The sequence below is a fragment of the Zychaea mexicana genome (genome assembly GCF_025766255.1).
Source record: "Zychaea mexicana strain RSA 1403 chromosome Unknown BDB00scaffold_19, whole genome shotgun sequence".
Taxonomy (NCBI): domain Eukaryota; kingdom Fungi; phylum Mucoromycota; class Mucoromycetes; order Mucorales; family Lichtheimiaceae; genus Zychaea; species Zychaea mexicana.
In genome coordinates this window covers 163043-189771 of record NW_026516682.1, presented here as the reverse complement: position 1 = coordinate 189771, position 26729 = coordinate 163043, and the positions used below count along the sequence as shown (strand labels likewise).

General features: G+C 42.3%; 10 protein-coding genes across 10 annotated transcripts; 4 read left to right on the top strand and 6 right to left on the bottom strand.

Annotated features, from left to right (window-relative positions):
• The first annotated feature begins 429 nt into the window (after positions 1 to 429).
• BDB00DRAFT_207686 (RmlC-like cupin domain-containing protein) lies at positions 430 to 1945 on the top strand. Its single transcript, XM_053116464.1, has 4 exons — positions 430 to 956; positions 1079 to 1119; positions 1220 to 1542; positions 1691 to 1945. The coding sequence occupies exons 1-4, from the start codon at positions 663 to 665 to the stop codon at positions 1876 to 1878; spliced, it is 846 nt and encodes a 281-aa protein (XP_052981901.1). The 5' UTR covers positions 430 to 662; the 3' UTR covers positions 1879 to 1945.
• A 383-nt stretch (positions 1946 to 2328) lies between these two features.
• BDB00DRAFT_812727 (uncharacterized protein) lies at positions 2329 to 4676 on the top strand. The gene is made up of 5 exons (XM_053122716.1): positions 2329 to 2878; positions 2965 to 3533; positions 3640 to 3848; positions 3917 to 4015; positions 4102 to 4676. The coding sequence occupies exons 1-5, from the start codon at positions 2708 to 2710 to the stop codon at positions 4437 to 4439; spliced, it is 1386 nt and encodes a 461-aa protein (XP_052981900.1). The 5' UTR covers positions 2329 to 2707; the 3' UTR covers positions 4440 to 4676.
• Positions 4677 to 4971: 295 nt separating this feature from the next.
• On the bottom strand, positions 4972 to 5886 carry BDB00DRAFT_882333 (uncharacterized protein; the record flags this gene model as incomplete). The annotated part of the gene is made up of 3 exons (XM_053128144.1): positions 4972 to 5231; positions 5421 to 5651; positions 5742 to 5886. 3 exons carry the CDS (start codon positions 5884 to 5886, stop codon positions 4972 to 4974), a joined length of 636 nt encoding a protein of 211 aa, XP_052981899.1.
• Positions 5887 to 8664: 2778 nt separating this feature from the next.
• Positions 8665 to 9864, top strand: BDB00DRAFT_812722 (uncharacterized protein). Its single transcript, XM_053122715.1, has 2 exons — positions 8665 to 9382; positions 9474 to 9864. The coding sequence occupies exons 1-2, from the start codon at positions 8750 to 8752 to the stop codon at positions 9735 to 9737; spliced, it is 897 nt and encodes a 298-aa protein (XP_052981898.1). The 5' UTR covers positions 8665 to 8749; the 3' UTR covers positions 9738 to 9864.
• On the bottom strand, positions 9865 to 11913 carry BDB00DRAFT_812721 (cytoskeletal-regulatory complex EF hand-domain-containing protein). Its single transcript, XM_053122714.1, has 6 exons — positions 11742 to 11913; positions 11581 to 11644; positions 11012 to 11448; positions 10853 to 10916; positions 10459 to 10742; positions 9865 to 10317 (listed from the first exon to the last, which is right to left on the bottom strand). The coding sequence occupies exons 1-6, from the start codon at positions 11821 to 11823 to the stop codon at positions 9935 to 9937; spliced, it is 1314 nt and encodes a 437-aa protein (XP_052981897.1). The 5' UTR covers positions 11824 to 11913; the 3' UTR covers positions 9865 to 9934.
• Positions 11914 to 12590: 677 nt separating this feature from the next.
• On the top strand, positions 12591 to 13879 carry BDB00DRAFT_812716 (uncharacterized protein). Its single transcript, XM_053122713.1, has 2 exons — positions 12591 to 13558; positions 13664 to 13879. Exons 1-2 carry the CDS (start codon positions 12658 to 12660, stop codon positions 13780 to 13782), a joined length of 1020 nt encoding a protein of 339 aa, XP_052981896.1. The 5' UTR covers positions 12591 to 12657; the 3' UTR covers positions 13783 to 13879.
• A 1-nt stretch (position 13880) lies between these two features.
• Positions 13881 to 15960, bottom strand: BDB00DRAFT_812713 (heterokaryon incompatibility protein-domain-containing protein). Its single transcript, XM_053122712.1, has 2 exons — positions 15833 to 15960; positions 13881 to 15775 (listed from the first exon to the last, which is right to left on the bottom strand). Exons 1-2 carry the CDS (start codon positions 15839 to 15841, stop codon positions 13940 to 13942), a joined length of 1845 nt encoding a protein of 614 aa, XP_052981895.1. The 5' UTR covers positions 15842 to 15960; the 3' UTR covers positions 13881 to 13939.
• Positions 15961 to 18344: 2384 nt separating this feature from the next.
• Positions 18345 to 18932, bottom strand: BDB00DRAFT_207357 (uncharacterized protein). Its single transcript, XM_053116463.1, has one exon. It carries the CDS (start codon positions 18840 to 18842, stop codon positions 18525 to 18527), a length of 318 nt encoding a protein of 105 aa, XP_052981894.1. The 5' UTR covers positions 18843 to 18932; the 3' UTR covers positions 18345 to 18524.
• A 1505-nt stretch (positions 18933 to 20437) lies between these two features.
• BDB00DRAFT_927256 (uncharacterized protein) lies at positions 20438 to 23040 on the bottom strand (the record flags this gene model as incomplete). The annotated part of the gene is made up of 3 exons (XM_053128874.1): positions 22816 to 23040; positions 22554 to 22736; positions 20438 to 22464 (listed from the first exon to the last, which is right to left on the bottom strand). Exons 1-3 carry the CDS (start codon positions 22919 to 22921, stop codon positions 20438 to 20440), a joined length of 2316 nt encoding a protein of 771 aa, XP_052981893.1. The 5' UTR covers positions 22922 to 23040.
• A 2020-nt stretch (positions 23041 to 25060) lies between these two features.
• On the bottom strand, positions 25061 to 26326 carry BDB00DRAFT_870176 (S-adenosyl-L-methionine-dependent methyltransferase; the record flags this gene model as incomplete). The annotated part of the gene is made up of 5 exons (XM_053126677.1): positions 25061 to 25181; positions 25297 to 25703; positions 25796 to 26018; positions 26106 to 26164; positions 26276 to 26326. The coding sequence occupies 5 exons, from the start codon at positions 26324 to 26326 to the stop codon at positions 25061 to 25063; spliced, it is 861 nt and encodes a 286-aa protein (XP_052981892.1).
• Between the last annotated feature and the right edge of the window lie 403 nt (positions 26327 to 26729).

The window sequence follows — 26729 nt, the reverse complement described above, 5'->3', positions numbered from 1 at the left end:
TGTGTGTCCTTACTATGCAAATTCAAACAAGGGTCAACATTTCTTACAAATGATAAATTAGATAGTAAGAGATCGATCAACCCGTTCTTCTCAATTAAGCCATCTCGACTTCTCAAGATTTGGAAAAGAGACTCTTTCTCTTGCGAACACTTTCCACTCGTTTTCATATTAATTTTCAAGAGTTTTCATCTTTGAAATACCCTTTTTGCGAAACTTTAAAGCATGTGACTAAAACAATGCCTACTGGAGAGAGTATTGGGCTTCCCTGTCAAACGACCACCATCACGCATTAAATAACGCTCCACCTCATAACTTCCATATATAACCGCATATTTCCCACGCGTTCGTCATTTTGCAGAGTCAACTAGATAAATCACACACACACGCCTTGGTCTCGATTCATGCTAGTTTTTCCAACCGGTCCGGTACTCAGAAGAACCAACAACAATAACAACGAATAAGAAAACCCTTTTCTCTTGTCCATATTCCCAAAAAGTCCGATGACGAACCACACAAAGAGATCCAAGAGATGGTTCGGAAATACAAAAAAAAAGGTGGGTAAGCCTTCCCCCAACCCCTCAAAGCTTCTTTTCCTTCTTTTCCTCTCTTTTTACTAACTGATTGGAAATTATACTCTCTCTCTCTCTCTCTCTCTTCACACAATGGTACCTCCACAAGAACCTCAAATCACTCATGTCATGGCCACTGCTGCTGTCGAGACCCACAACAACAACAACAAGAAGGAACCTCATCTTGTTACCTTGGACCAACTCGTAAAGAACATTCATCGTGCGCTAGGTCCCGATGGCGGTCTGGATTCTGAGCATATCGATGCCAATGAAATCATGCGTCTGATGGAAGAGTATAGTTCCAATGCTACCGATTGGGAAAAGTACACCCTCTTTGATCATAGCAGAGCGTATACACGTAACTTGATCGATGATGGTAACGGCAAGGTATAAATCGATAAAAGATTTCATTTTGCTGCTGCTGCTGCTCCTTGTAGTAGTGCTCCTTGTAGTAAGTTGATATTTTTGGTCAAGCCCACTGATAAAACTGAACCTCTTTCTTCCAATAGTTCAATCTGATGATCTTGGCTTGGAGCAAAGGCCAGCAAAGGTAGAAAAGTCGTTCGTCTCTTTTTTTTTTTTTTTTTGTTGTTGTCCGTTGGTTCGTCGTCATCGTCGTCTCATTCAGCCGTATTTTTTTCTTGTCGTAGTCCAATCCACAACCATTCAAATTCACATTGTATCATGAAAGTGCTGGATGGCCAATTGCAAGAAACACAATATGAATGGCCTCTGTCGTCGTCGTCGTCTGATGATGATGCTATCTGTAAGAACAGTAACACTTCTTCTTCTGGCGATACTGTTGCTGGTGCTGGTAACGGTGTGCGTAGCGACAACCACCAATCGTCGTCGTCGTCCGATATCACAGAGGCGGTACAAAGTGCGTCATCATCTTCTGAAATACAAAAAGGAAAGCCGCTCGCAATTCACAAGTGTACCCGTCTCCATCCGAATGAGGTGACATACATCCATGGTAAACGTTGTCCTTGCGTAAAATGGTTGTGCCGGGATCGCTTCTTGTTGTTGTTGTTGTTGTTGTTGTTCTAAAAAACCTAACTTTTTTTTTTATTCCCGCGGTTCCGTCCTTCTCTCCTTATTATGTTGCTCGTTTTTTTCTGTAGACAAAATCGGGTTGCATCGTATCTCCAATCCGGACCAAGGGCGAGGTGCGGTCTCCCTGCACTTGTATACGCCACCATATCAGGTGTGCAAGACATTTGAGGAGAACACCGGTCGTGCTCGTATGGGCGGCAAGTGTACCTTTTACTCCATTGCAGGCACTCGCTGCTGTGATGCTGACCACCAGTAGTACACCTGTATATATATTACTTCTTTCCCCACCTTTTCTTATATCCCCCCCAAACCCACACAAACCAACAGTCCAGTATAAACAGTCCCCCACCCCCCAAACAATGACCTTAACTTTTACCCGTTTGTCCCCGTTCAATAATATATATCATCGTACCGTTCTTGAAATAAAGTAAAGTAAAAAAAACAAAACGCAAAGGGAAAGTAAAAGAGAGAGAGAGAGAAAGAAAGAAAGAAGAAAGGGAAAGAGGATCCTATTCCCACTTTCAATGCCCTCTTTCATTTTTCTACTTGTTGTCGACCACTCTTTGGTCTTGACGATGGCGAAATCGTCCGTGAATTTGATTGGCCGAGAGTGGTGGTTTTCCTCAACCCACCTCCTTGCGACATTTTGCTCTCCCTCTCTTCGTCCCTGATGACCTGATACCCCCCCCCCCCGTTTGTGTGAGGTCTTGAGAGAGAAAAAAACTCAGTCCGGTGACACACACATATTTCGTCATGGCCTGCTTTTGTAATCCATAGAGAGATTGGAGCCTGCTGTTGTCCCCATTATATAACGGTGTCCCCATACCTCTCTATCATGAAGCTTCATCTTATATAAATTTCAAAGATAAGCCGTTTTTTTTGGGTATCTAGGGTTGCCATCCTAGTTGGAGCTATCAAGTGGCAAGGACGAGGAACCCTATAATAACCTCACTACTGGTTGCACAAGAAATTCCTGTCTCTTTTATTTCTCTGCAACCCATACTACTACAATTACTACCACCACTAGTTGATATATCTCCTACTTTCTTACCAACTTTTTTTATTTTTAATTCGAAAAAACCAACATGGATGACATGTATCAATATGCCTCTGCTGCTGTCAACAGCAGCAACAGTAACAACCAAGCAAATCAAAACAGTGAACGAGCAGAGGACAATGACATTGTTCTTCAGGCATTTAACAACTTTGGTTGGAGCCAACGATTCAATAGTTTGCTTGACACTGTCAAGAAACAAGTACGGGGAGAATTCAACATTTATTTTGAGACCAAATATACTTGAACTTTTCTTTAAATATGTGTGTTCTCTTATTAAACAACTAGAGTGAGGCAATTGTCCATGTCACCAGAAAAGATTTGGAAGAATTCGCTAATGTGCTTCGAGAAGATAATGCAGCCACGACACCGAGCGGAAACAACAACACCAGTCAAAGAGACATGAGCTCATCAGCTGCGTCTAGCTCTTGTACAGACGCGACGGAAAAAGCAGCAACAGAAACACAAGACGCCAACGATGCTACTACTACTACTACGAGTAGTACTGGATTTGCAGCACTTCGTGAAAGTATCAACAAGATTAGTACGTTTGATCTAAACAGTTTGCGTGAAGGACTCGGCAACACATTGAACCAATCCTTGCCTACACAACTGGCAAATGTGCGATTACCCGAGAATATCGATATCAGTCAACTCAAGGCGGAAATGGCCCAAGGCACTCGGTTTGCAGAACAATACGTGTCGAGATTCGGTACGGAGGTTGTGGATGCGTTGAGCAGAGCAATCACGGTGTTGGAACCGGACAACAGTGATGGTAGTGATTATGAACGAGGTGGCGGTACTAGTAGTAGTGGTAACAGTAGAAGAAACAGTGGTGAAAGCAGTCGAAGGGTCTAGTAAGTCATCCCATTTCATCAATATGGGGATTGAGACGTGTATGATGATGACGTGAAAGACACGCACATGGTTAAATTGGTTTTTTTTTGTGTGTGCAATGATTAGTGCTACGCGTAAAGAATCCTTGTTGGCAAAAATGCGAAAGAATCCAAACACGTATCTTGATGATCCAACACAGGGTTTAGCAGGCGACGCCAAGAAGCTCAAAGTGTTGGAGACGTTTAATGCAGGATTCAGTATTGATGCATACACTGAAGAGATTGCCCGGCTTTTGGACGAGTATCCCGAAATGCGAGACATCATGAATGAATTAGGTAATTTTCCCCAAACAAGACACACCTTTTTCTGTGTGGTTGGTATGCTCATCTGAAAAAACATCAAGTTCCTGTTCAAGTCAGTTATACCGCGTTCTGGCAACGCTACTTTTATCATGCATGGAGCATTGAACAAGACGAACAAAAGCGACAATTGATTGTAAAAGGTAAACCCAATTTTTTGCTTGCTGAAATCCTTTGGTTCCAAAAAATAGTTGGTAACATAGAAAAAAACCGCTCAATCTGTTGAAAGGTGTTGATGACGATGAGGATGTCGATTTCAAGTGGGATTCGGACGACGAAGAGAGTGCACCATCGCAACAACAAAAGTCAACACCATCATCATCCGACGACACCCATCATCAACAACAACAACAACAACAACAACAACAACAACAGGCTAAAGGCAAGATTTCCAGTGAAAGCAAAGGATCGGATACGGAATTCAGTAATATCTCGGAACCTGTTTCGACTGAACCCAGTCTTGTTTCCCCGCCTCTCAAGTCGCAAACGGAAGATGGCGAAGATTGGGTCAAGCCTGAAGTGAAGAGTAGCAAGGATAGTGACGATGATGATAGCGATTGGGAGTAGTGCTTAGAATGAGTTTTGTCTAGTAAACTAACTACAAAGAGCTGTATTTTCCACAAATCAAAGCATCCTCCAACCCCTCCCTCCCTCCCCAGATCCTGCAACAACAACACCATGTATGCAGGTGCTGACCAGCGGGGCGACATTTCCCCCAGTCCTAATACATCTTTTTTCTTGGCATCATGTTACATTATGTGCATAATCAGCGTATCACTCATCATCAAGCTGTCGATGTTCGTATCTTCAATAGTAAGTTGGTATATATGTGTATTTAGTTTTCGGTAATACATAATCATAGTCTGAGTATATATCATATATATATATATGTATATATATGTTTGGAGGAAAGATATGACAATGGCTGTTGCTGCGAGTTGTGAAAGAAGGGTATTGTGATGAGGAAGGGATCCTCAAGTAGAGTAAGTGCATGCAAAACTCTTTTTTTTTTGGTGTGTCAACAAGTAGGTATACATACATAATGTGATATGTGAAAATATGTGTGTCTGTGTCTGTGTCTGTGTTGCTATCAAATTCCTTAAGCAGCTGGCACAGCAGCATCCTCATCCTGCTTGAACCCGGGTGTTTCGGTATAAGCCGCATTGGCTTTGGCAATGGCTCCATACACGGCGTTCATGCTCTCTGTCAGTTTCTCATGGATCTCATAATGGCGTTCCAGCTCGACGGCTTTAGCCATGCCATGAGATGCAATGTCTCGAGTACGTCTGCGGATCTGGCAAGTATCGTCTACGAGCTGAAGACCTGCCTTTGCGTATGTCATGACGGATGTGAGAACATCTATATATATATATATATATATATATACATGTATTTGATAAACGTTAATACACACACACATTCACATACAATGTATGTATATAGTTAGTAAATGTTTCAAAAGAGGTTTTTAGAGGGGAGGGATCAAGAATGTTTCAAAGTTTTCTTTTGGGGGGGAAAATCATGTCAGAAATTGGGAAAGAAACTCACAAGGTACAGGACTCTTTTTCAGCGTTACTGCGCCATAGACTAATGCATTTACAACGAGTTCGGTCAATCGAGTGGCACTATGTGTCGTTGTTGTTGTTGTTGTCGTTCCATTCAGTGCCTCAGCCAGTTCAGTGACATCGGCAGGAGGTAAGTCGAGGTTGAGTCGTTTTTCTTGCTTGAATTCTCGAATCTTGTCTTCCAACGCACGTTTCATGTTTGCGTTGGTTTCCACTAATGAGTTGTTGTTTAAGTACGGTAATAGATGATGTGTAATGATTAAGGGTCTAGTGGGGAATGAGTAGTGATGATAAAAATACATACATGGGAATGCAGATAACATGCGATCCAGACCCATCATGTAAAGATCAAAGGCCATTTGATGATTACCAGACTGGTCCATCTCGGAAGCAATATTGATCAAAGTAACTGCATGTTCGACTTGCTTTGTGTCAATGGTTGTCGTCATTGCGTCGTTGGTGCTGTTGGGATGGTTCGAGGAACCTTGCGTGAGTCCACTCGCCGACAGTAGTTTCGATAACATGGATGGTGAAGAAGGACTGGCCACTTTCTCATAGGGGGGTGGTGGAGTCGCTGCGTAGCTTCCGCGTGGTGATAATCGGTAATAGACAACGTCTTCGTTGGTGGCTGTTGTTGTTTCATTTCTAGTGTTATTACTATTGGATGTCCAGCTACTAAGCGGGTATCGAACAAGGGGTAACTTGTCACCCGCATGGGATATGACTTTGGATATCAGCCCGGGCTCGTTGGCTGCCCTGGTAGCAGTCGTGGTAGTGGTGGGCATAGAATGATGATGATGGGCTTTTGGAGAGAGAAATGTGAGAGAGAGAGAGAGAGAGATGGACGATTGAACAATAAACAGCACGGAATTCACACAAAGTGCATTGCATGTGAAACACGAACCCCCTTCGCCCTTCCCCCCGGGGAGAGCGTAGCACATCCGACGATGCACAATCATGTGAAATTTTACCTTATAGCTAAATCCGTTATATAGCAACTTACCAATGCAGACTGTTTTTTCACTCCACTTTGCTGTATATGTAAATGAAACGAAGCACATGTCTCAAGCTGTATATTCACTGTGCTTTTGTGTATGGTTTGACAACATGGGACGGGTAGAGGGAAACACAACAAAGCTTTGTTGCTTTCACTCTTCCGTTACTAGCTACTACTACTACTACTACTACTACTACTACTTTAAAGAGTTTTCATCTCATCAAAGATGAAGAAAAGATGGACGAATGGACAAAACTGGTGGGAGAGACAAAGCGGTGACTCGTAGCACATTTACTTGCAGCAAACAACTTTCGACAAGTATCTCTACTCTTATAAGAAATACAAGGGGGAAGATCCTATATGCTGGTCCAAAAATTGCTTTGCTTTTTTGTACTAATGCATAGCGTGGGTAACATCATCATCACCTGGTGTATGGGCTATCGTTGTATTATTTTCTTGTCTATGACACCTTCCCGCTGTGTCGGTTTCAGTTGCTATTTAGTAATGTTTAAAACTGTTATACGTGTAAAGAAGCGATTGAATACCGTTTGGTTCTATGTGTAGTTAAGCAACGAACCACCGGGTACATACTCCCTTCGTTCATCAGTTTGTTGAACGTTACAACATGTGTCGACGAATTTCATTGTGATGCCACCCGCGCCACCCACTCCTTGTTGTTACTCTCTCTCTCTATAAGTCTCTTCGTCCCTCCTTTGTATTACCAAGTACAAACATGCCAATTATGGTTATCCACTCGTTATGAAATTCCTTCGCTCTAATGACGGACAACCAAGATACGTGAATTAGGAGCTACTGCATTGACAACGCAACTTTATAGGTGTGATGAGAGAGAGAAAAAAAAATGGCAGTGCTGATAATGCTTTTTTCCCCCCCACCTAAATACCCAATTGTGGTAGCTCATGACTAGGTAATAAGGTATAGAAAAGTCAAGCATGCTTGTATTCGTTTCCATCAAACATTCATCAAGAGAGAGACGTCTGTTCATTTGATTCTGACATGTCTATACGACATACGAAAATGAACCGTAGTAAAGTGCTTATGCACACATGTGCATGCAATGATGCCGCCCCGGGGTGCATTCAATGCTTTATGATGCATTACCGGCCCTTTCCTTACATTACTGTTTATCATTGCATCGTGTGAGTATATATACCCCCATATGATCGTTATTCTCTTCGCACGCCCTTTTCTATGTCTTACAATACTGCGGCCCACAAAAAAAAAGATATGCAATGTTCATTTATTTGTAGAAATGTACATACCTTGGTGAAACACCAAGCATGTTCCTACTTAAAGTGTCAATTCATGCTGCTTTGTTTGTATTATAGATATATTTTGCTTCAATAAGACAGAAGCAGCAATCATAGCATATGCACTTGAAAACAAAAGACGTCAACCCTGGATACATGTTGCTTGATTATGGATTGTTCGCTCTTTGTTTGTCATCTACTGTTGAACAAAATCAACGCCTTATTTATTAATAATGCAAGGCTAGTCACTCATATTCTTTCTTGACATAAATTTAGATATGATAACTTCAAGAGCTACAACTGAAATGCAAGATCTGCTGTATGCACGAGGGCAGCCCCAATGCTTGAAAAAAAGTTTTAGAAGCAGTAAATGACAGATGGCCAAACTGGTCATAGTATGTCCACCTGGTATATTAGGGTAAGACTTACTGTCATGCTGAACCCTCGTATTTTATGCTGTGGAATAATAAGGAGTTATTTGCTAGTCTTTGATGATGAGCTTTCCTCGTCTACTACAGCACCACTAGTTTATGATGTCCAAGTACATGTTACTACAGAAAGTTACGGTCACCATAAAACTCTCAACTCATATCGCTATGAACGATTTGCAACACTTTGTTTCAATTATAAGCACCATGGCAGCATGATGTTATATGAATATACTGCTCAGAATAAGCACAGTCATCATTTTTCCAATTATGTATGTTATGACGTTCCAGAACAACAGTTACAAGGATAATCACTGGCCTAGTGGTATAGTATATGACAGTGGATGCTGAGAACCTAAAGAGAGATCAACAAGTAATGAACATTATATGCTACCTACAGTTTACGAGATAAATATGCAGGTCTTACCCTTTTTTAGTAACTGGGAAGACCTTAATTTTGGTTTTTGGTGCCTGGATATATATGCTGGGAAACATAAAATAGAAACCCCATTGATATATTTACACAGCCACCTCCCGGAATACATATCCTATCTGTGATAATTCACGCCCGCACTCTCTTTTCTTCTCTCTTTCTCTCACCACACACATTCTATACATGAACGAATCGTTTGCTTTCAATGACACCTTTAGTACCAGCGAAGATCCCATGGAAGACATGTTTCCCCCCTTGAATGAAGACGGCCAAATAACGTTTGACGCTCTTGCGATAGCCAATCACGACAATAACAACAATAGTGCACAAGAAGAGATCGATTCCCAAGAAAACGATTTACTGCAATTTCGACAAGATTCTTCTTCTGATTCACTTTGGCATGACGTGGACAGTCTTTCCAACAAGTCAGGAAACAACAACAACAACAACGAAGCTTCCTTATCGTCAGCAACAGCGTGCGATACTGGGGACGGTGTTGGCAATAACAAAAACACTGCTGCTGGACTAAGGATGCAGAGCGACAATGACAGTGGTACTACGAGCACATTGTCAGCAACAGCCATTGGCTCTAAAGATTCAATGTCGGCACAACAACAAGCAGAAGCATCAGCCGTATTTAATATATCGTGGGGAGGAAACGATAAACCACCGGCCGAGTTACACCTTGAACAACCTGAAGAATCGGAAATAGTGTCTCGGCGGCCCCTCCCGAAGCCTCGAGGCGTGAGACGGTTACCAGAGCCCGAGCCAGCTGAAGATGGCACTCTGGATGAGGATACGTTGCGGCGACGAAGGGTATAACCAGAAGGCTGGGAGTTTTTTTTATTTGGGGGACATGGAGAAAGAAAAAGAGCGAGACACTGATTCGCAAAGGGAAATTATTTAGAACACTTATGCAGCTCGAAGATCACGTATGAAAAAGTTTCTAAAGATCGAGAATCTGGAAAACCGAGTCAATCAGCTTCAGACCGAGAATGCAAAGTTGGTGCTGAACAACGCTTTGCTGGAATCGGAAAAGCGAGGTTGGATGGCCAAGGAGGCCGAATACAAGAAACGAATAAAGCTTCTTGAGTGCCCGAGTGATGCTTGTTCCGCAAGTGGTACACCACCAGCTGACACCGAGGAACAGCAATGGATGGACATCCAATAATCTCTTTATCTTTACTGCTCATTTAACCCTTAAACCATTCAACGAACACGTACACATATTGCATGATCATTTACCCATTGTACATAGATACTCCCCTTCTCCCCACATCATCTTTACATACCATAAATATTATCTTTAATCTTCTTTTTTATATTATTATTATCATTTTCAAGTCTGTCTTCGTCGTTCCATCATCATTATGCCTCGTTCATCAAACGCAATGTCTTTTGTACTTCTGTACGCCGTTCATCCAACAAGTTTTCAAGTTCTCGCTTTTTGCTTCGAACATCATCCACAATGCGATTCAATCGACGTACTGCGTCACGAGCAGCTTCAATATCACGTTCCTGCTTGCGGACCTTGTCCTCCACGTCTGCTTGGTCTGTCAATTGTCCAAGTTTGTAATCGTACAAAGCCTGGAACTGGTCACGCAAGGGACGCGATGCAAATGATTCATATGATTCGTCGCCCTTTGCAGTGTCCACCTTACGTTCAGCTTCCCTGACTCGTTCCTTGAGTTCTGCTAGCTCCCGCTTGAGCATATCCTCTTCATCATACTTGTTGTTCTTGACCGAGGATCCTATATCATCATCATCATCATCATCATCATCATCATCATCATCATCATCATCAACGAATAAGTACTCCATTCGTTCCCTATCGCTTCTTTTGTTTTTTATTTCCAAATCCCCTCAACCATTTGTGTTGCTCCTTCCCTTACCTTTGGATGTTAACGAAGTGCTTGCAGCTCCCAGACGATTCACATAACTATCTGCAAGCGCTGCACTCTTGGACATGGGTGTGCTGTTGCCCTTGCGAGCACCGCTGCCTGCACCAGGACGTTCACCCAAGTCCGCAGAGTATTCGCCAGCAAAGGCATCATGTAAATCTGGCGGCAATTCCTTGGGTATCGGAGCTCCTTTTGTTCGTTGGTTTAAAATGTGGAAGAACGTGAGGCATTGATCCTGTGTAAGGCCTTGCATGTGGTTGACATTCACCAATGTCCTATTTCAATTTTTATAACATACATTACATAATCAACATCTTTTTTTTTCGTTCTTCTTCTTTGGCATGATCCAGAAAAAACTCCCCTCCGGTTCTCTAAAAACCCATACCATGCACTTGACAGATCCGTACGCGTAAGACCCAATGTTGCATAAAAGTCCTCCATCTGGCTAACTGTTCATAATTTGACGTGTCAAACCAAAAGTTCATTCGTTTTTTTTTTTTTGCTTCCATGAATAATCATCCGCAAAATTTAATCTGCCACTTACATTTCACCTTGCCAGAATCATTGGCGTACTTTGCATATATGTTTTGATAAGTCGTCATGTCCTGCGATGTCATATCCCAGCTGAATTCGACAGGTGGTGTTGATGCTTGTGTGTATCCGGTATATTGAGGAACTTGAGGAGGAGGAGTATAATTTTGTTGTTGCTGTTGATAATAACCTGTTTGTTGTGGTGCAATACCAGGGGATGATTGATAGCCGGTCTGTTGAGGATACACGCCTGTAGGTTGAGGTTGTAAGCCTGTGGGTTGAGGCTGTAAGCCGCCGCCAGCAACAAAATGCCCCTTGTTGGCAGGTATTAACGTAGGAGGCAAGGTCATGGGTGGTTCAACGCCATTAATACAGTCAAACGTAAGGTGCATTGCAACACAGAATTCTTCAAAGTCAAGACTGCCATCCTTGTCTATATCGGCAAGATCCCTACAATAACGAAAATGGTTTTAGTTTGCTTTGCTAGATCTCGCCTCTTTATTCTCTCTCTTCCCTCCACCTTTGCTTCGAGAAATATAAAGTGTTATTCGTTCATGTTTTTTTTTTCTTATTGGGAATTACCAAATTCGTTCGAGTCTATGCGGAGGAAGGTTGGAGCTTAACAGGACATCTCGAGCAGTGGAACCTAAAACATCATCATCCACCGAATCCCAAGTAGTGGTGGTTTGTCAATAACCTCAAGATAATAACGGGTTTCTTGAAGTTTAATGTTCTGACATTACCAGCCATATAACCATTGACTTGTCCGCGTGCTTGGAAAATCTCGGCATACTTATGCCGTTCAGCTTGTGTAATTGCAGACATTGAGGGGCAACACAAAAAAAAAAGTTGTTGTGGGGTTATTAGATGGGTTAAAGACAGACGAACAATATAAACCGCAAATGGAAACGCAAACGTGCTCTAATGTAATTTCCAAGCTGCTTCCCAAATTCCCGACTTGGCTGGCCTTGTATCACACGAAGGAGCATTGCAATCAGTCTTTTCTTCACTTGCCTTCATGCACACTGTTGAGATACAACAATCCTTTCTTGACATATGCTCAGATAGATGGTATTAGTCGGTTATACTATCAAAGTACTGTGCACAATTCATGTTTGATCTAGATGGTGACGAAATACATAAAGCGAGGTAAGCAAAGTAATAGATCTTTTGACGATATTGTCCCATGCCCTGAATATGTGCAATACGGACGATGACAGTTCGTTGAGGTTGCTTCAATGCCATTTAAGCAGTGTATACTGCAGCCTGAGTATTTTTAGTGTGCTAGTTTCTGTGATAGATCTTCTTTATTAACACCTAGTATACTTTGGTTTCATAGTATCTTTGTCGATGGCATAGTAAATTAACTGCACTGAATGTCAGCTTATTTTCAAGGGACACTCTCAAGCCTATAGCAATAATATATTCTGCCTCTAGTAAGACTATTACTGCTATAAAATACTGCTATCAAACTTATAAAGCAATTACAGTACGTTGCCACTTACGATGGTTGATATAAGGTGGGGTGAGCCAAGCAAATAAATAACGGGCTGCTTTCCCTATTTTTATGGGCGTGCTTCTTTACTGGGCTGCGGAGAGAAAAATGGACAGTCTGTGAAAGTGTTTTCCACAACTTTCTTTCTCCCCCACTGTTTCATTATGAGCAATTATACGAACGCTGAGGACACTACGTTGACACCAACACAAACCGGAACAACTCCATCCACAGGAGGAGCGGCTACCGGAACACCAATAGCAACGAGCAATGCAGACATATCTGCAGGTGATTCTTCTGCTTATTATGATCCAAATCAATACTACTACGGTTATGATTACAGTGGCACGGCCGGCGCTGATGGCAAAGCCGGCGATGCGTCGTCGACGGCATACAATTACGATACCTCACAGTATTATTACGATCCAAATTATTATTCTCAATACTATGGAACCACGACGACCGGCGCTGATGGTTCATCGTCTAGAGGCCGTGGCGGAGGAGGCCGTGGAGGTTACAATCAGCCGCATCGAACAATCTCTAAGTTTAGCCATAGTTATGCCAATTACAATAATCACAACAGCTACAATAACTACAATAACTACAACGCTTACGACTCTACGGCCACTGCTTACGATCCCACCAGTGTAGCGGCTGTCGAACCGCACTTTGCCAAAAGCACTGCCGGCGCTGGCGCTAGCAGGGACCCAAACAACCCGGTGATTCAAATGTCAACTTCCGGATACACAGGTCCAAATACACCACCTGCATCAAGCGCGGACGATCAAAAGAAAAAAAAGAAAAAGCCTGTAGTACGGGCGGCAGCCGGCGAAACATGGGAAGATCCAACACTTCAAGAATGGGATGACAATGACTTTAGATTGTTTGCAGGTGATTTGGGCAACGAAGTGACGGATGAAATATTGTTCAAGGCATTCTCCAAGTATCCGAGTCTCCAACGGACGCGTGTTGTCCGTGATAAGCGAAATACAAAGTCGCGCGGATATGGATTCATCAGTTTCAAGGATCCGAACGATTTCGTGAAGGCTTGGAGAGAAATGAATGGTATGCGCTTTAGGATGCATGTGGCATTGGATGGGTGGAGAACCAAAAATATGATCATTGGTTTGAGGTCCTCATTTGATGCTTTTTTTCTGTCTCTGTGTATAGGTAAATACGTAGGTAATAGACCAATCAAGCTAAGAAAAAGTAACTGGAAGGAGCGCAATATGGATGTGAAGACAAAAAAGGAGCGCGAGCGTGTGGGGCCCTACCCAAAGGTGCGCTAGTTCACTACAGCATGTAATAAAGAAAGACATTTTGTTTCTTGGGTGTTTTCTACCAAATTTTAAAGCATTAAAATAAACGATGGTTGTTCTAATGGGGACTGATAGGTAGTGGCATGTTTATGAAACGCGAGGAGTATGATTTAATATATGGTGAACTTCATCTAATAACGAATGTTTGCTCGGGTATAGTACAACCGAAAAAGAGGTATTCAGGGTTTTCTATATCACACACTCCAACAGCTTTGTAATGGTCTCCTTCCTTTTTGATGAAAGGATATAAATCCGTGTTCTTCTTCGAGTCAGAGGTAAAATGTATTCCAGTGAGTATCGCGCATTGATCAGGTCCGTCAAATTCCTCCGTCAAATGCTGGCTGAAGCGGTCAATACTTGCAAACTCCTTGGATGGCGAAGACAGATCCCACCAAAACAGAACGACCGTCTTGATAGGGAAAAAGTGCGATAGAAACAAAAGTTCGTCCGCAGCAGATAGAATGATATCCTCATCGTCTGGGCGTCCATTGCCTATTGTCCGGAGTAGCATTGTTTTCTTGACGCCCTTGTTTTGCCCACCATGACCAGGTAATCGAACCGAAACTGCGAGACATGAATCATAGTGGGGTCTAGGTGGGAACTCGGACAGTAGCTCAAGCTCCATGGATTCTTCTTGATCGTGTCTTTCAATGGTTAATGATAGTTTGAATGCCCCTTCTGGAACAGCGTCAACATCCTCGTCGACGTCATAGTATCCGTCCCCATCTTGTCCTGCTTCTGTGGAGGAATTTATCTCTCTAATTGTGTCGTCGCTCATAGTAAGCGCACTGCACGTTACTTGCAAAGATCTGCCGCTGATACTGTAATTTGTAAAAGAAGTCTTCAAAGATGGGTCTTGCAAATGCTCTCCAGCGATACCAGTCCATGACGGTAAATCAAACTTTCTAATGGGAACATCGTGATACCACTGGGTTTGTTCGCTGAAACCGAGGCCACCTACGTCGTCGTCTCCAAGTGCGAACCCTCCTTGAGGTTTACGGAAGCAGAGGATATTCAAATTCTTCATGGCCAAAAGACCGTAGAACTGCACCATCACATCCAGTGCTGGCTGATCATAACTGACAGAAATGTTGTTCATAAGGTCGGAAAAAATGTTGGCCAGAGCAAAGACGTGGTCGTGCGCTTTGGTGCTTGTGCGTATATGCGCATAGCGTAACACCGTGTTGACATTCCATCGTGCTGGTCGCTGACAAATATCGCGTATCACTGAAAACTCGCGTTGCACGTACCACCAAGCATGGACATCCCGACCAACGAAAAGCAATTTTGGCGACAATAATGCTTCTTCCAGCGTCCACATGCGCTTCATCCATTGAGAGCCTAGTATCTTTTCAAAATCCACCAGATGTTCGCGCCATTTCTTTTTGTAGTAGAGTGCGCTCATTTGAAGCTCGGGCATCAGTATCAAGGTGCAGTAGGCGTTGCTATAGATACGATGCATTTGTTTGATCTCGCGCTTCTTCTCTTCCTTGTCATTTTGATTGATACACATTTGGTCGAACCAAATGTACTTTACGTTAAAGTCCTTGCAGATCTGCTGGATGAGTTGCTCAAACTTGACCAGTTTAAGTTGACGGGCAAGGCGTTTTCGTCCTCGTGGCGATCGTCGTATTGTCCTGGCTGGATAGATGATCTCGTGTTTGCCATTATCGACGCGCTTGCTTTTCCCTGTTTCTTTGTCAACGATATTCTCCCCGGACTGATTCCAAGAGTAAGAAAGCGTGCAGTATTCCTCGTTGACAGTGCAGCCCCGAACAAGTTGCAAATCGGATGTACGAACTAGCCAGGTCGGCATGAATTGCTCGTTTGGATCTCGTGGTACTGGGAAAAACCTTCGCGGTGGTTTGGCATGTCGCTTGGGGTCGCCATTTGGAACATAACTACTGAATTGACGCACCTCGTACGTGAAATAGTTGGGGTGTCTATTGTATTTATCGTCACCCTATTGATGTTGTTACCATATAAACCTTCAATATGCATTGTTTCAATCCGAACTTACTTCATCCATTTATTGTAAGAACAGTACCTATCAATGAACTTGTATCTGATAATGCAGAGAAATCAGTATATAATTAAAAGGGTTGGCTGAAAGAAAGAAGAAAGGAGGGAAGAAGATGCAAAGGAGCAATAAAGAGATTCGAAAAGTCTTTTTGGGGTTTTACGTGTGTAACATTCGTTGCAATGTGCCACAAAAAAAGCTAAGCCGAAACTTTACACTTGAACTTCGACACTTGTTGCAAATCAACCGTCTATGTACAAATGCATAAGAGTCTCCTATAAAAACATTGGATCATATTAAGGAATTAATTCTACACAATCACAAATGTTTGTTTGAGTAAAAGTGTAATAATATACGAACATATTGAGGAGCCACGCTATGCATACATAATTGCTAACTGGGTGATATGGCTGATTAGGTTTTTGAAAGGTACTTTTCTTCCTGATGATTCAAAAGTGTCGGCGAGAAAAAGAAGCACGCGCTGCGAAAAATACTTGTTCGGTCAGAACGTTCGCATCAGCGCAGGGCATTGCACTGCACACAACGGCGCCAAGTTTTTAGAAGCGCATTGTTTTGTGCTGCTATTGATGAGTCAAAATAATAATGATGTGCTTAACTTTTATCTATTACATTTCAAGTAAAAGCCATTTCAGTTTACCCCCTTCCCTTCTTTTGTCTTTCAATGATCGCTGGCGGTACTACTATATCAAACTACACCAATATCCGTATCCGGCAAGCCAGTATTCTAAAAGACATCCAGAAATGTGTTGACGTCCATATAATTTTTTTGTGAGCGTCCAAGCCTCGAGTACATAAATACATTACATGGAGCTATACTACTGAGATTCTTCATGCAATCTAACGAAGCCACTTTGAAATTTTTGATTTGCTTGACGCTACTTTTGATATCAACACTAGCGAAAGTATCAAATGTAGGGGATGATGATAAGGGAAACCCGATCGGATATATACGTTAACAGTAGTTTGATCCAAAGATGATAGTAGTGTGGACACACTCAGTCGATTACCAAGTAAGTCTATCACAAGCTCGGTGCAACGGCGTTTGGTCGCAAGTTTGTGCAGGCACTCGAAGCAGCTGCAAAGACGGAGGGGCATCACGCTCTGAAAAAAAACGTCGATATTATGACTCACTAGGCTATGTATTACAAGATCCCACTTATTAAACGCGCGTTCAAAGTCCTCATCAGCAACTATGGAAGAGGGGACTTTAACAGATGCAATCCTGATATTGTTGTACATATTGCGTTAATTTCAGGTTCGAAATTGTGTCTACCTTTTTTACAATACAAAACTTATGACTGCAATTTCCATGATCGGCGAGAAGCATCACAAGAATATATATATATATATATATATATTCATGTAAACCGGTGACGTATGCCAAAATATAATAAAAAAGAAGGGCCTCCTTCTACACGATAAAAATATTGCTACATAATCAAAAGACCAGTGCATAGAAAAACTTTGTCTACGTATAAAATTAAATTTGGCTCGTGTTATTGCGATGGACACGTTATGGATGATGCTGTTGCTGCATTGTTGGCGAGGTATAATAGTTGTTGTTGTTTTCTCCTTTAGTAGTGGCGACAGGGTTATCGTCACTGGACATGGCAGCATGGTCCTCCAAAGTCCAAGCATCTTCTTGAATAGGTGGTAAGCTTCACTTATAAAAATCATCACAATCCCCACGTTTCATAAAAGAGATTGTCAAACCGTTATAAATTGCGTGATGAAATTGGCAGCGGCCGTTTTTGATCGTCAGCTAAGAAAAGAAGGTCATATCGAGTATCAATAGTATTGCTGGTACGCTTCACATATAAAAATCATCATGATCCCCAGGTTTCATACTCTTTTTATATCGCCGGTTCTTTGTTCCATTAAAGCGCACAGACCCGTCGCCGACAATTGTTGGATCAGAGCGGAGCACGGCAAGCGGAGCCGCATAGTGAAACAAACATATACGCACCATAAGAAAAAGACACTAGCATGACAGTCGTCAGACTACAACGATAATTATCATCAAGGCACTTCTTCACATTGCTGCAGTTCACTGGCTCCTTTGGGCAGTAGTGACAACAAAATTTCTAAGCTCCGTCATTTTGTTTATCGGGCTCATAAAAAAAAGAATCGACTGCGCGTTTTGCCCTTTATTCTTTCATCTTTGTGCATTTGCATGTTTCTTTCATTATCACTTTTTACCTTTCTTTTTTTTTCATCCCGCTCGAGTGTCCCTGTGGGTGTGCATAGTTGAAGGGAGCTAGTCGTGCACGACTGGCTCTTGCTCATCTTTTATACATTTGCAGTGTTTCTTTCATTATCACTTTTTACCTTTCTTTTTTTTTCATCCCGCTCGAGTGTCCCTGTGGGTGTGCATAGTTGAAGGGAGCTAGTCGTGCACGACTGGCTCTTGCTCATCTTTTGTACATTTGCAAAGTTCTTTGTTTCATCTTGGTTTTTTATCTTCCTCAAAAACTGAAAGCGAGAGTGTGTGCAAAGAGGTACGTATATGTTCGCCGCTGACAGACCTTTGTGCTATTTCTTTTATTTGTAGGAACTGTGGAGGAGTAGGTTCCGACGGGAACTGAGGCTTGCGGAAAACAAGGGAGGGCAACCTCCCTTGTGGGTACGTATATGTTCGCCGCTGACAGACCTTTGTGCTATCATATTTCTTTTATTTGTAGGAACTGTGGAGGAGTAGGTTCTGTCGGGAACTGAGGCTTGCGGACAAGAAGGGGAGGAGTAGGTTCCGACGGGAACTGAGGCTTGCGGAAAACAAGGGAGGGCAAACTCCCTTGTGGGTACGTATATGTTCGCCGCTGACAGACCTTTGTGCTATCATATTTCTTTTATTTGTAGGAACTGTGGAGGAGTAGGTTCTGTCGGGAACTGAGGCTTGTGGACAAGAAAGGGAGAGGTGTAGGTTCTGGCGGGAACTGAGGCTTGCGGGGAACAAGGGAGGGCAACCTCCCTTGAGGAACGAAGGATTCATAAAAGTCGGTCGACTTGTCAGGCAACATCAAATAAACTTGGTTTCTTATTGTACTTTCTTAAATAATGTAATTGTAACTATTGGGCAGATCGAGTGACGATTGTAATAAACGCGATCCTTTTTTTATATCTTCCTACTGCCATTGCGCTTGGTACTTGTTGGTGCTTTCTCTGGAGCAGTTATGTAGTTGCAAATGAGCTTTTTTGTGCTTGAGTCGTCGAGAAAACCATAGGCTGTGCATTCGCATGTGTGCTCTCAAAAACAATACAGCTGGTTTACCTTCACGACTATACAACAATGATTGCAAATTGCTGGTGGCAAAATAAATAACCGTATCGCAAAGCAAACAGACCACCCTCATATTCACATATACACGAACCAGATCGCCAACCCAAACTAAATGATGTTTGCCTTGAAATGGCCCAGTACATAAGCTCATTAGGAAAGTTACATCATCCAACTTGTTGGGTCTTGCCACCAATCTCTCATGCTACTGTCTCTCAACATTACTGCTACTGATACACGTATACAAGATAGATTGAATATGGAATGTACCATCACTGCTTAAGATTGTACCAAGTTATCCCGTCAAGTTACTGAAGTTTCTTATCTACAATAGCTTTCAACGGCGCCAAAGTCGCCAGGAATATGTAGAGGCGAATTGTTTTGTGCTAGTGATGATTCAAAATTATGATGTGCTTAACTTATTTTTCTAATTTTGAAAATAATTTACTCCCCTTCTTTGTCTTGCCATGATCGCTGACGGTACTGCTTTATCAACTACATCGATAACCGCATCCAGCAAGCCAGCATTCCAAAAGACATCCAGAAATGTGGTGACGTCCGTGCATTTTTTTGTTAGCGTCGAAGTCTCGAAATTGCATGGAGTTATACTACTGAGATTCTTCATGAATCTAACGAAGCTACTTTAAGATTTTTGATTTGCTTGACGCTACTTCGATATCACCACTAGCGAAAGTATAAAATGTAGGGGATGATGATAAGAAAAACCTGATCGGATATATACGTTTACAGTAGTTTGATCCAAAGATGATAGTAGTGTGGACATATTCAGTCAATCATGTACCAGGTCTCTCACAAGCTCGATGCAACGGCGTTGGTCGCAAGTTAGTGTAGGCACTCGAAGCAGCTGCAAAGACGGAGGGACAGACGGCAATCATGTTGGAGTGACACGCTTTAAAAAAAACGTTGATATTATGATTCACTAGGCTATGTATTACGAGATCCCACTTATTATACGCGCGTTAAAAGTCCTCATCAGCAACTATGGAAGAGGGGACTTTAACAGATGCAATCTGTGATATTGTACATATTGCGTTAATTTCAGGTTTGAAATTGGGTCTACCTTTTTTACAATACAAGACTTATGACTGCAATTTTTATGGATCGGCGAGAAGCATCACAAGAATAAATATATATATTTATGTAAACCGGTGAAGTATGCCAAAATATAAAAAAAAAAGAAGGGCCTGCTTCTACATGATAAAAATATTGTTACAAAATGAAAAAACCATTGCATTAAAAAAACTTTGTCTATAAAATTAAATTTGGCTCGTGTTATTGCGATGGACACGTTATGGATGATGCTGTTGCTGCATTGTTAGCGAGGTATCATTATTATTGTTGTTTTCTCCTTTGGTAGTGGCGACAGGGTTATCATCACTGGACATGGCAGCATGGTCCTCCAAAGACCAAGCATCCTCTTGAATAGGTGGTATACGTAAGGCTGAAATGACGCTATCACGAGGATTAGACATGCTGCTACGGAATGGGTTGGTCGATGCTGTTGAAGCTGAGCGTGCTACTGTACTACCGCCAGCGCTTGCTAATGCGTCGTCCCATAACGTTCTTCCTTTGTTATTATTGCTGTTATCGTCAGAATCTGTTTGAATGTGTTGAGGTCTTTGCTGCTTAGATTCGTCAGTGGTATTAGAGGTAGAGCTATCGTTATTGACACTGCTTGCATCGGTTGTTGCTGTGATGCCAGATGCACGTGCGCCCGTTGCCGACCCTTGCTGCCATCGTGCTGCAATTTCCTTCAAAAGCCAGCTTCCTCGCTTGCTGCCGTCACCGCCGCCGCCGTTGCCTCCAAAAGCATCCATCTCAGGTGATTGGCGTGATTGATCATGGATAGTAGGTGCAAGTGCTGGAACATAGGCACCACCACCAGCTGGTACCGTATTGTCTTCTGGCGGAGCACTGACATGGAAGATGGGTGCATGGAGATTGTTATAGGTGGATTCGCGGATGACAGTAGTAGGAGGTCGTTCGACTGATGAGGCTGCTGCAGAAGCTTGATGTGGTTGTGTAGCGTAGTTGTATGCAGCTGCTGTACCGAAAGGATCGATGGCGGATGCTTGAGACAACCAGCTAGCATGTGGATTGGGTCGATATGGATCATATTGCTCCTGTTGTCCTGCCTGAGCTCCATTGTTGTCATGGTTATCCGCAATGGTGTGCGTCGGAGAAGAAGGTCCAATAGTCAGGTTGCCATAGTACTGTTGATCTTCAAATGTTGCTGGATCCACAGGCTGTTCTTCCACCTTGGATTCTCGGTTATTATTATTGTTGTATGTAGCAACAGCCAGTCCGCCAGCTCCAGTAGCAGCGGTCATACCTGCAGTTGCTGATGAAGATGACAGTGGCGGTGGTTGGAGCGATCGCTCAGACATGGCTGGTTGAGAACCACCATGCAAATAAGCCTGGCTCTCCATGCTACGATTATTGCCCAAACGTGACAACGAGCGACCCACAGCTGTACCTGTCATGAGCGATGCCAAAAAGTTGTACTTTGAAGTCCGATTATCACCATGATCGGTGTCACGCATCACGGCGGCAGTTTCGAGATCGTCCTCCGCGTCTTCTGTCCGAATTTGTTCAAACTTGCGCGCTCGGGTACTGACTTGACGCGACCGTCGCTTTTGACACATCATGAGTGCACCTACAAGAACCACCGCGCCTGCAACCGAGCCAATAGTAACACCAGCAATCTGACCACCCGATAAATTGGCTGCTGCTGCTGCTCCGGATTCGTTGGGCCGGTTACCACATGTGCTATTGTCATCACAATAGCTTGATTGACACTGGAAATCCTCATAGCATTGACCGCCATTGTCGCTCAAAGCGTCACAGTGTTTCGTAGCGGCGTTGCAAAAGTAGTCGTATGGGCAAGTGCCGCCGACTGCGGTTGCATCTTCTGCGCACTCGTTAGAACCAAGGACGAGTGACGGAGTCGCAGTCGAAGAAGTGATGGAAAAGGATTCGGTGGTGGTTGTGGCGGGTGTAGGTTGCTCTTGGGTAGAAGATGAATCTTGCTGTGTTGTTTCAGCAGCGACGGTTTGTTCGGTAGTTGTTGTTGTTGTGGGAACGACTGCAGCTGCTTCTGTTGATGTGGCTTCTTCGGAATATCTGGCCGTTTGTTCCCAATAGGATTCGGTCCTCGTGTCTTGCCAATCATCAGTGGTCGTGGTGTCCTGCCAGTTATTCGTGGTCGTGGCTGGATCCTCCCAATACGATTCGGTCGTGGTATCTGCCCAATTGGACTCGGTGGCTGTCGGGTCATCCCAGTTCGTTTCTGTTGCTGGGTCAACGTAGTAAGTGTCTATATATATGTATATAGACAAGTTCAGCCATACGCATCTCAATCGTAGCAATTGGCAATCCGCTATCTAACATGCGTGTCTTATTTACCAGTAGCAGTGTTGTCGTTATAATTGGTCTCAGTAGAAGGATCTTGGTAATAATCGGTAGTTGTGGGGTATACTGCTGTGCCGTCAGTGGGATCGTCTTCCGACCCATCACCTTCGACCCATTGTGGATCTTCGTACGTGCCGTCGTCTTGTCTTGGAATTAGTTTCACCGAATGTTTGGCATCTGTGTGGCAAGAATCACTGTAGGTCAATGCGACAACAATCTAGTCGGACCGTGTTATCAGTAATATAGAGTATCTTACCACTGTCGGCGTGCGCGCTAATAATTATGGTAGAAAGTATATAAAATAAAACAAAGAGTTGTTGACAGGTGCTATTGCTGCCACGAACACACATTGGGGCGACCATCCATGAAGATGTAAGTTATTATTAAGGTTTGTTTTCTTTATAAAAAGAGATAAGTATGTACGGATGAAAAAATATTAAGTTAAAAGAAAGGACAAAGGGAAGGAAGAAACAAAAAAAAGACAACATTGATGAAAATTCAGGAGGGTGACGAGACGAGAGGCAAGAATAATAAAAAAGAAGGTTTTTTTAATGAAAATCGTGCTACGTCGCTAAAGCCTAAATGGGTTATCAGACAAGAAGTGATGCTTCACAGCCAGCCAATGGCACGACACTTTTAATATAATTCTTTGCGACTCAGAAATGAATTCTGCGGATGTTGATCCTGACCCGCGTAGATCCGTACTACCTATAACTATCTGGAATATCTTTCTCATACTCGCGCTCTCTTTCTGCCCGTTTGTGATGTGATATTTTTAAACTTTTCTTTTTCTTCTCCGTCAAGTTAGATCCAAAGTACAGTTCGGAAATCAAGGAAGCGAATGTGCTACAGTAAAGAGCACTACTACTTGTTTTACACACAACGTAATATGTGTAACCCCTAATTTAACTTCAAGCATTAGCTCTACGAAGGCTCTCTCTTTCCTATTTCCTCTCAGGCGACCAAATAAGAGAAATTTATACGCTTGTATTATGATGATGAAATAATCATATCACGATCGTGTGCAAATTTAAATTGCTGAACCTTCCTTCAAGAATGGATGATAAGTGGGCCTGGCCATCCACCCCATCATTGCTAAAATACAACATGATGGTGAGCACTTTTGAAGTATCATACTAGAACAAAGCCATATTTAACTGTTCTCATTCCGGATAAACTTACTCCGTGAGCATTTCGACGCCTGTAGTGGTAGACAACTTATCGATTCTATTACGGTGGAATAAAATCTCTTGGTTGGATTACCTACACAGATACTAGGATAGCAATTCCTTTCGTTATGACGTTGCTTACATGTCATACAGAGTAGCACTGATGGTGGTCACCTCGTTGAAAAGTACGCAAAATAATGATGGTCGGCAATCTCTACCTTACATCGCAACGACGTTCGGCATTTGCAAACCGCTGTTATACTTCCTACAGGCAACCATGTTACGCACATCCACCTGTCTATTACATTTTTACAACAGAAAAGCATTACATACAAACTTCGATTTCTTCAATACTGTATTGAAATGATATATAATGATGTAGCACTAGTGTTTATTGAGATAAATGTAACAGTACTGACGTAAAAGACTTCAAAAACTATGTTTGTTGATGTTGTCCCTGTTTTACAAACTGCAACTTGAAGCCATCAGTCAATGACATAACTCGTAACTTAAATGTCAAGGAACTAGCTCTGCATATCGTTACTATGGGCAACAGCAGCTACAGAATTCAATTGAAAAAAGTCACTTACAGAACAAAGCTGCACAGAATGATTTCTTCTATTCAACAACGGATACATTATATAAATTTATGGCTTTTCGTTTTCAGACTGACGACTAAAGAAATGACAATCTTGCAAGTGTTTAACATGTAAAGTGAAATTATTTGAGCATGATCATCATTCGGATAGGTTGCTGCATTAGAACCCTACAAACAGCTTTTGGAATAAAACGGTATCAATAGAATATTTGGCTTCGAGTGCATAGCAATGTATATACATTATAGCTTCATGATTACTATATAGCTATAAAATGTTTTGAGTGATGATCACGCTGAAAAAGGATCTTCTAGCTCTCGAATGCTGGGTCACGTTTTCTACCTGTCTGTCGTCATTCCTTCAATGCACTATAAAGATCAGTACTGTACAACGTAGTACAAGGTAGATCAACGATCGAGTATATACATATCCGGGAGCGCGGGAATGGTCGATCCTTGTTTTTACATAGTAGTGTACAGTGCATATAGTTCATATGGAGATGAAACGTTGTCATTAGCATTAAATTAAGAGACCAGACGTATATGCTGGCCGTTGAAAGGTGAAATATAATGTTAGTAGGGTGCTTAGACTTGAAGTATTCATGTATTTGCAAAAGCAGCAACAATGACTATCAGTTAAATGTGATCCAAACATATAATGGGTTGTATGTGAGAATCACCGGGGTTTCTCAAATGTTTATTCGAGTATATAGGAAAAGATGTTTATACTAAATATATCATTGCTTTTCAACGAGATAGCTGACTCCGGTACCGTTAATTACACCATCTTTGATAGCAGATGCTTCTTGCGCAATTATGGCTTCCACAACAGCTTCTCCAATAGGCGTATCTTCCAATCTATGATGAGGAATTCCGAAAAACAGTACTATGAGCTTCTTGAATTTCTCCAAACATACCCATACAATCCCTTGAATACACTAAAAGAAAATGTGAAAAAAAAAAAAAACTTTACCCAAAAAGAACAAAGTTGCACTGCAAGAATGGCTGATTACGAGCGGCCTTAACAACAGACTCGTCCCCACTACCAAATGCTTTGGCAAGGGATGTAATCATTGCTCCATGGCTCGACATATGATGCCCTTGAAGACCATGCTTGAAAAGGTTCGTGGCGGCTTTTCTATTAAAGATCGAAGCCCACCGCTCAACAGGCGGGCCTGACTTTGGATCGATCATTTGTTCCCATCGTGCCAGAAAAGACTCGCTCTTAATTGCTGGTTGTAAGATGTGATTCCCGATTCGTAACAAGTCGAGACGATTAAAGAAAAAGCGGGCGGTTGGTTCGTCAATAGCATCCGGATTGAATTCTTCAGCAACAAGAATGCCACCCTTCTTGAGGAAACGATGTGCTTGTTCGACAGTCTATAAATATGAAGTTAGGGAGTAGTAGAGCCATTTAATAACCCATGAGATTTTTGTTTTATTTCAGGTTTTCCAAAAGATATAACACGTACCTCATCCAAGGGATCACAATGATGAAGCGATTTCGAAAACAGAATCACGTCAAAATGCTCACGATATCGTTCAGGATCCATATCCAAAATCGTAGTGGCACGGTATTTGACAGCTGCATGATGGCTCGCGCAAGTCTGGATATCCTCTTGGGATGGGTCAATGGCCGTAATGTCGATACGATCCTTGAGTTGATCCTTCAGCAATGCTGAGAAATGACCCGGTCTATCATCATTAATGAATTAAAGCAATAGTTGTATCAATCAGTACTGGTAGGTTTGAATAGAGTACGCTATATATGCTTTGCTTTACCCGCAGCCAACTTCAAGAGCTTTGATCTCGTTGGTGTAATCACGCGATTCTAATAGGCCCTATTATCGTTATTATCACCACAGCGTTACGTAGACAAGAAAAAAGAAAAGAAAGATTTGGGTTAATCAAAGTGTACACGACCGGCGGTTGTTGATGCGTGGCAGTATTACCGTGAAGTAAGCGAGAAAAGGCTTGTGCTGAATGTATCTGATTGAGTTCATGATTGTCATATATGTAGTATTCTTTTGATCTGATTTGACTTGACAGCGAAAGTGACCCACCGGACCCTTTGCCGTTTAATTTATATGAATCGCGCATTGACTTGCGGGTAAATTGTTTTGATTTTTTACCGACCTCGGTCTCGGCAACGAATTTGTCCGAAATTTTCTCCAGTAATCACCTTTCATTGTTTTACTATGTACACGCATGGCTGCATCAGATTTTGGCATTCAATAAACTGTTACTGTTATCCCATTCCTAGCACGATCAAAAATTTTTATGCATTTTCGCTGTTTGACAGGTTTGTCTCATAAGCACAATTCTTAAATTTTTCCAATTCCTGCCAAGTATCGTCTTCTATGATCACCTTCTTTTTTTACGCATCATGAGTATCTACTGTATGTA

Coding starts and splice junctions, on each gene's coding strand:
- BDB00DRAFT_207686 (XM_053116464.1), top strand. CDS start 663: ATGGTACCTCCACAAGAACCTCAAATCACTCATGTCATGGCCACTGCT. Junction 957..1,078: donor TCGATGATGGTAACGGCAAG/GTATAAATCGAT, acceptor TTCTTCCAATAG/TTCAATCTGATGATCTTGGC. Junction 1,120..1,219: donor TGGAGCAAAGGCCAGCAAAG/GTAGAAAAGTCG, acceptor TTCTTGTCGTAG/TCCAATCCACAACCATTCAA.
- BDB00DRAFT_812727 (XM_053122716.1), top strand. CDS start 2,708: ATGGATGACATGTATCAATATGCCTCTGCTGCTGTCAACAGCAGCAAC. Junction 2,879..2,964: donor TTGACACTGTCAAGAAACAA/GTACGGGGAGAA, acceptor TTAAACAACTAG/AGTGAGGCAATTGTCCATGT. Junction 4,016..4,101: donor GCGACAATTGATTGTAAAAG/GTAAACCCAATT, acceptor ATCTGTTGAAAG/GTGTTGATGACGATGAGGAT.
- BDB00DRAFT_812722 (XM_053122715.1), top strand. CDS start 8,750: ATGAACGAATCGTTTGCTTTCAATGACACCTTTAGTACCAGCGAAGAT. Junction 9,383..9,473: donor ATACGTTGCGGCGACGAAGG/GTATAACCAGAA, acceptor GAAATTATTTAG/AACACTTATGCAGCTCGAAG.
- BDB00DRAFT_812721 (XM_053122714.1), bottom strand. CDS start 11,823: ATGTCTGCAATTACACAAGCTGAACGGCATAAGTATGCCGAGATTTTC. Junction 10,917..11,011: donor TGATTCTGGCAAGGTGAAAT/GTAAGTGGCAGA, acceptor AATTATGAACAG/TTAGCCAGATGGAGGACTTT. Junction 10,743..10,852: donor ACGGATCTGTCAAGTGCATG/GTATGGGTTTTT, acceptor AAATTGAAATAG/GACATTGGTGAATGTCAACC.
- BDB00DRAFT_812716 (XM_053122713.1), top strand. CDS start 12,658: ATGAGCAATTATACGAACGCTGAGGACACTACGTTGACACCAACACAA. Junction 13,559..13,663: donor GGCTTGGAGAGAAATGAATG/GTATGCGCTTTA, acceptor CTCTGTGTATAG/GTAAATACGTAGGTAATAGA.
- BDB00DRAFT_207357 (XM_053116463.1), bottom strand. CDS start 18,842: ATGAATCCTTCGTTCCTCAAGGGAGGTTGCCCTCCCTTGTTCCCCGCA.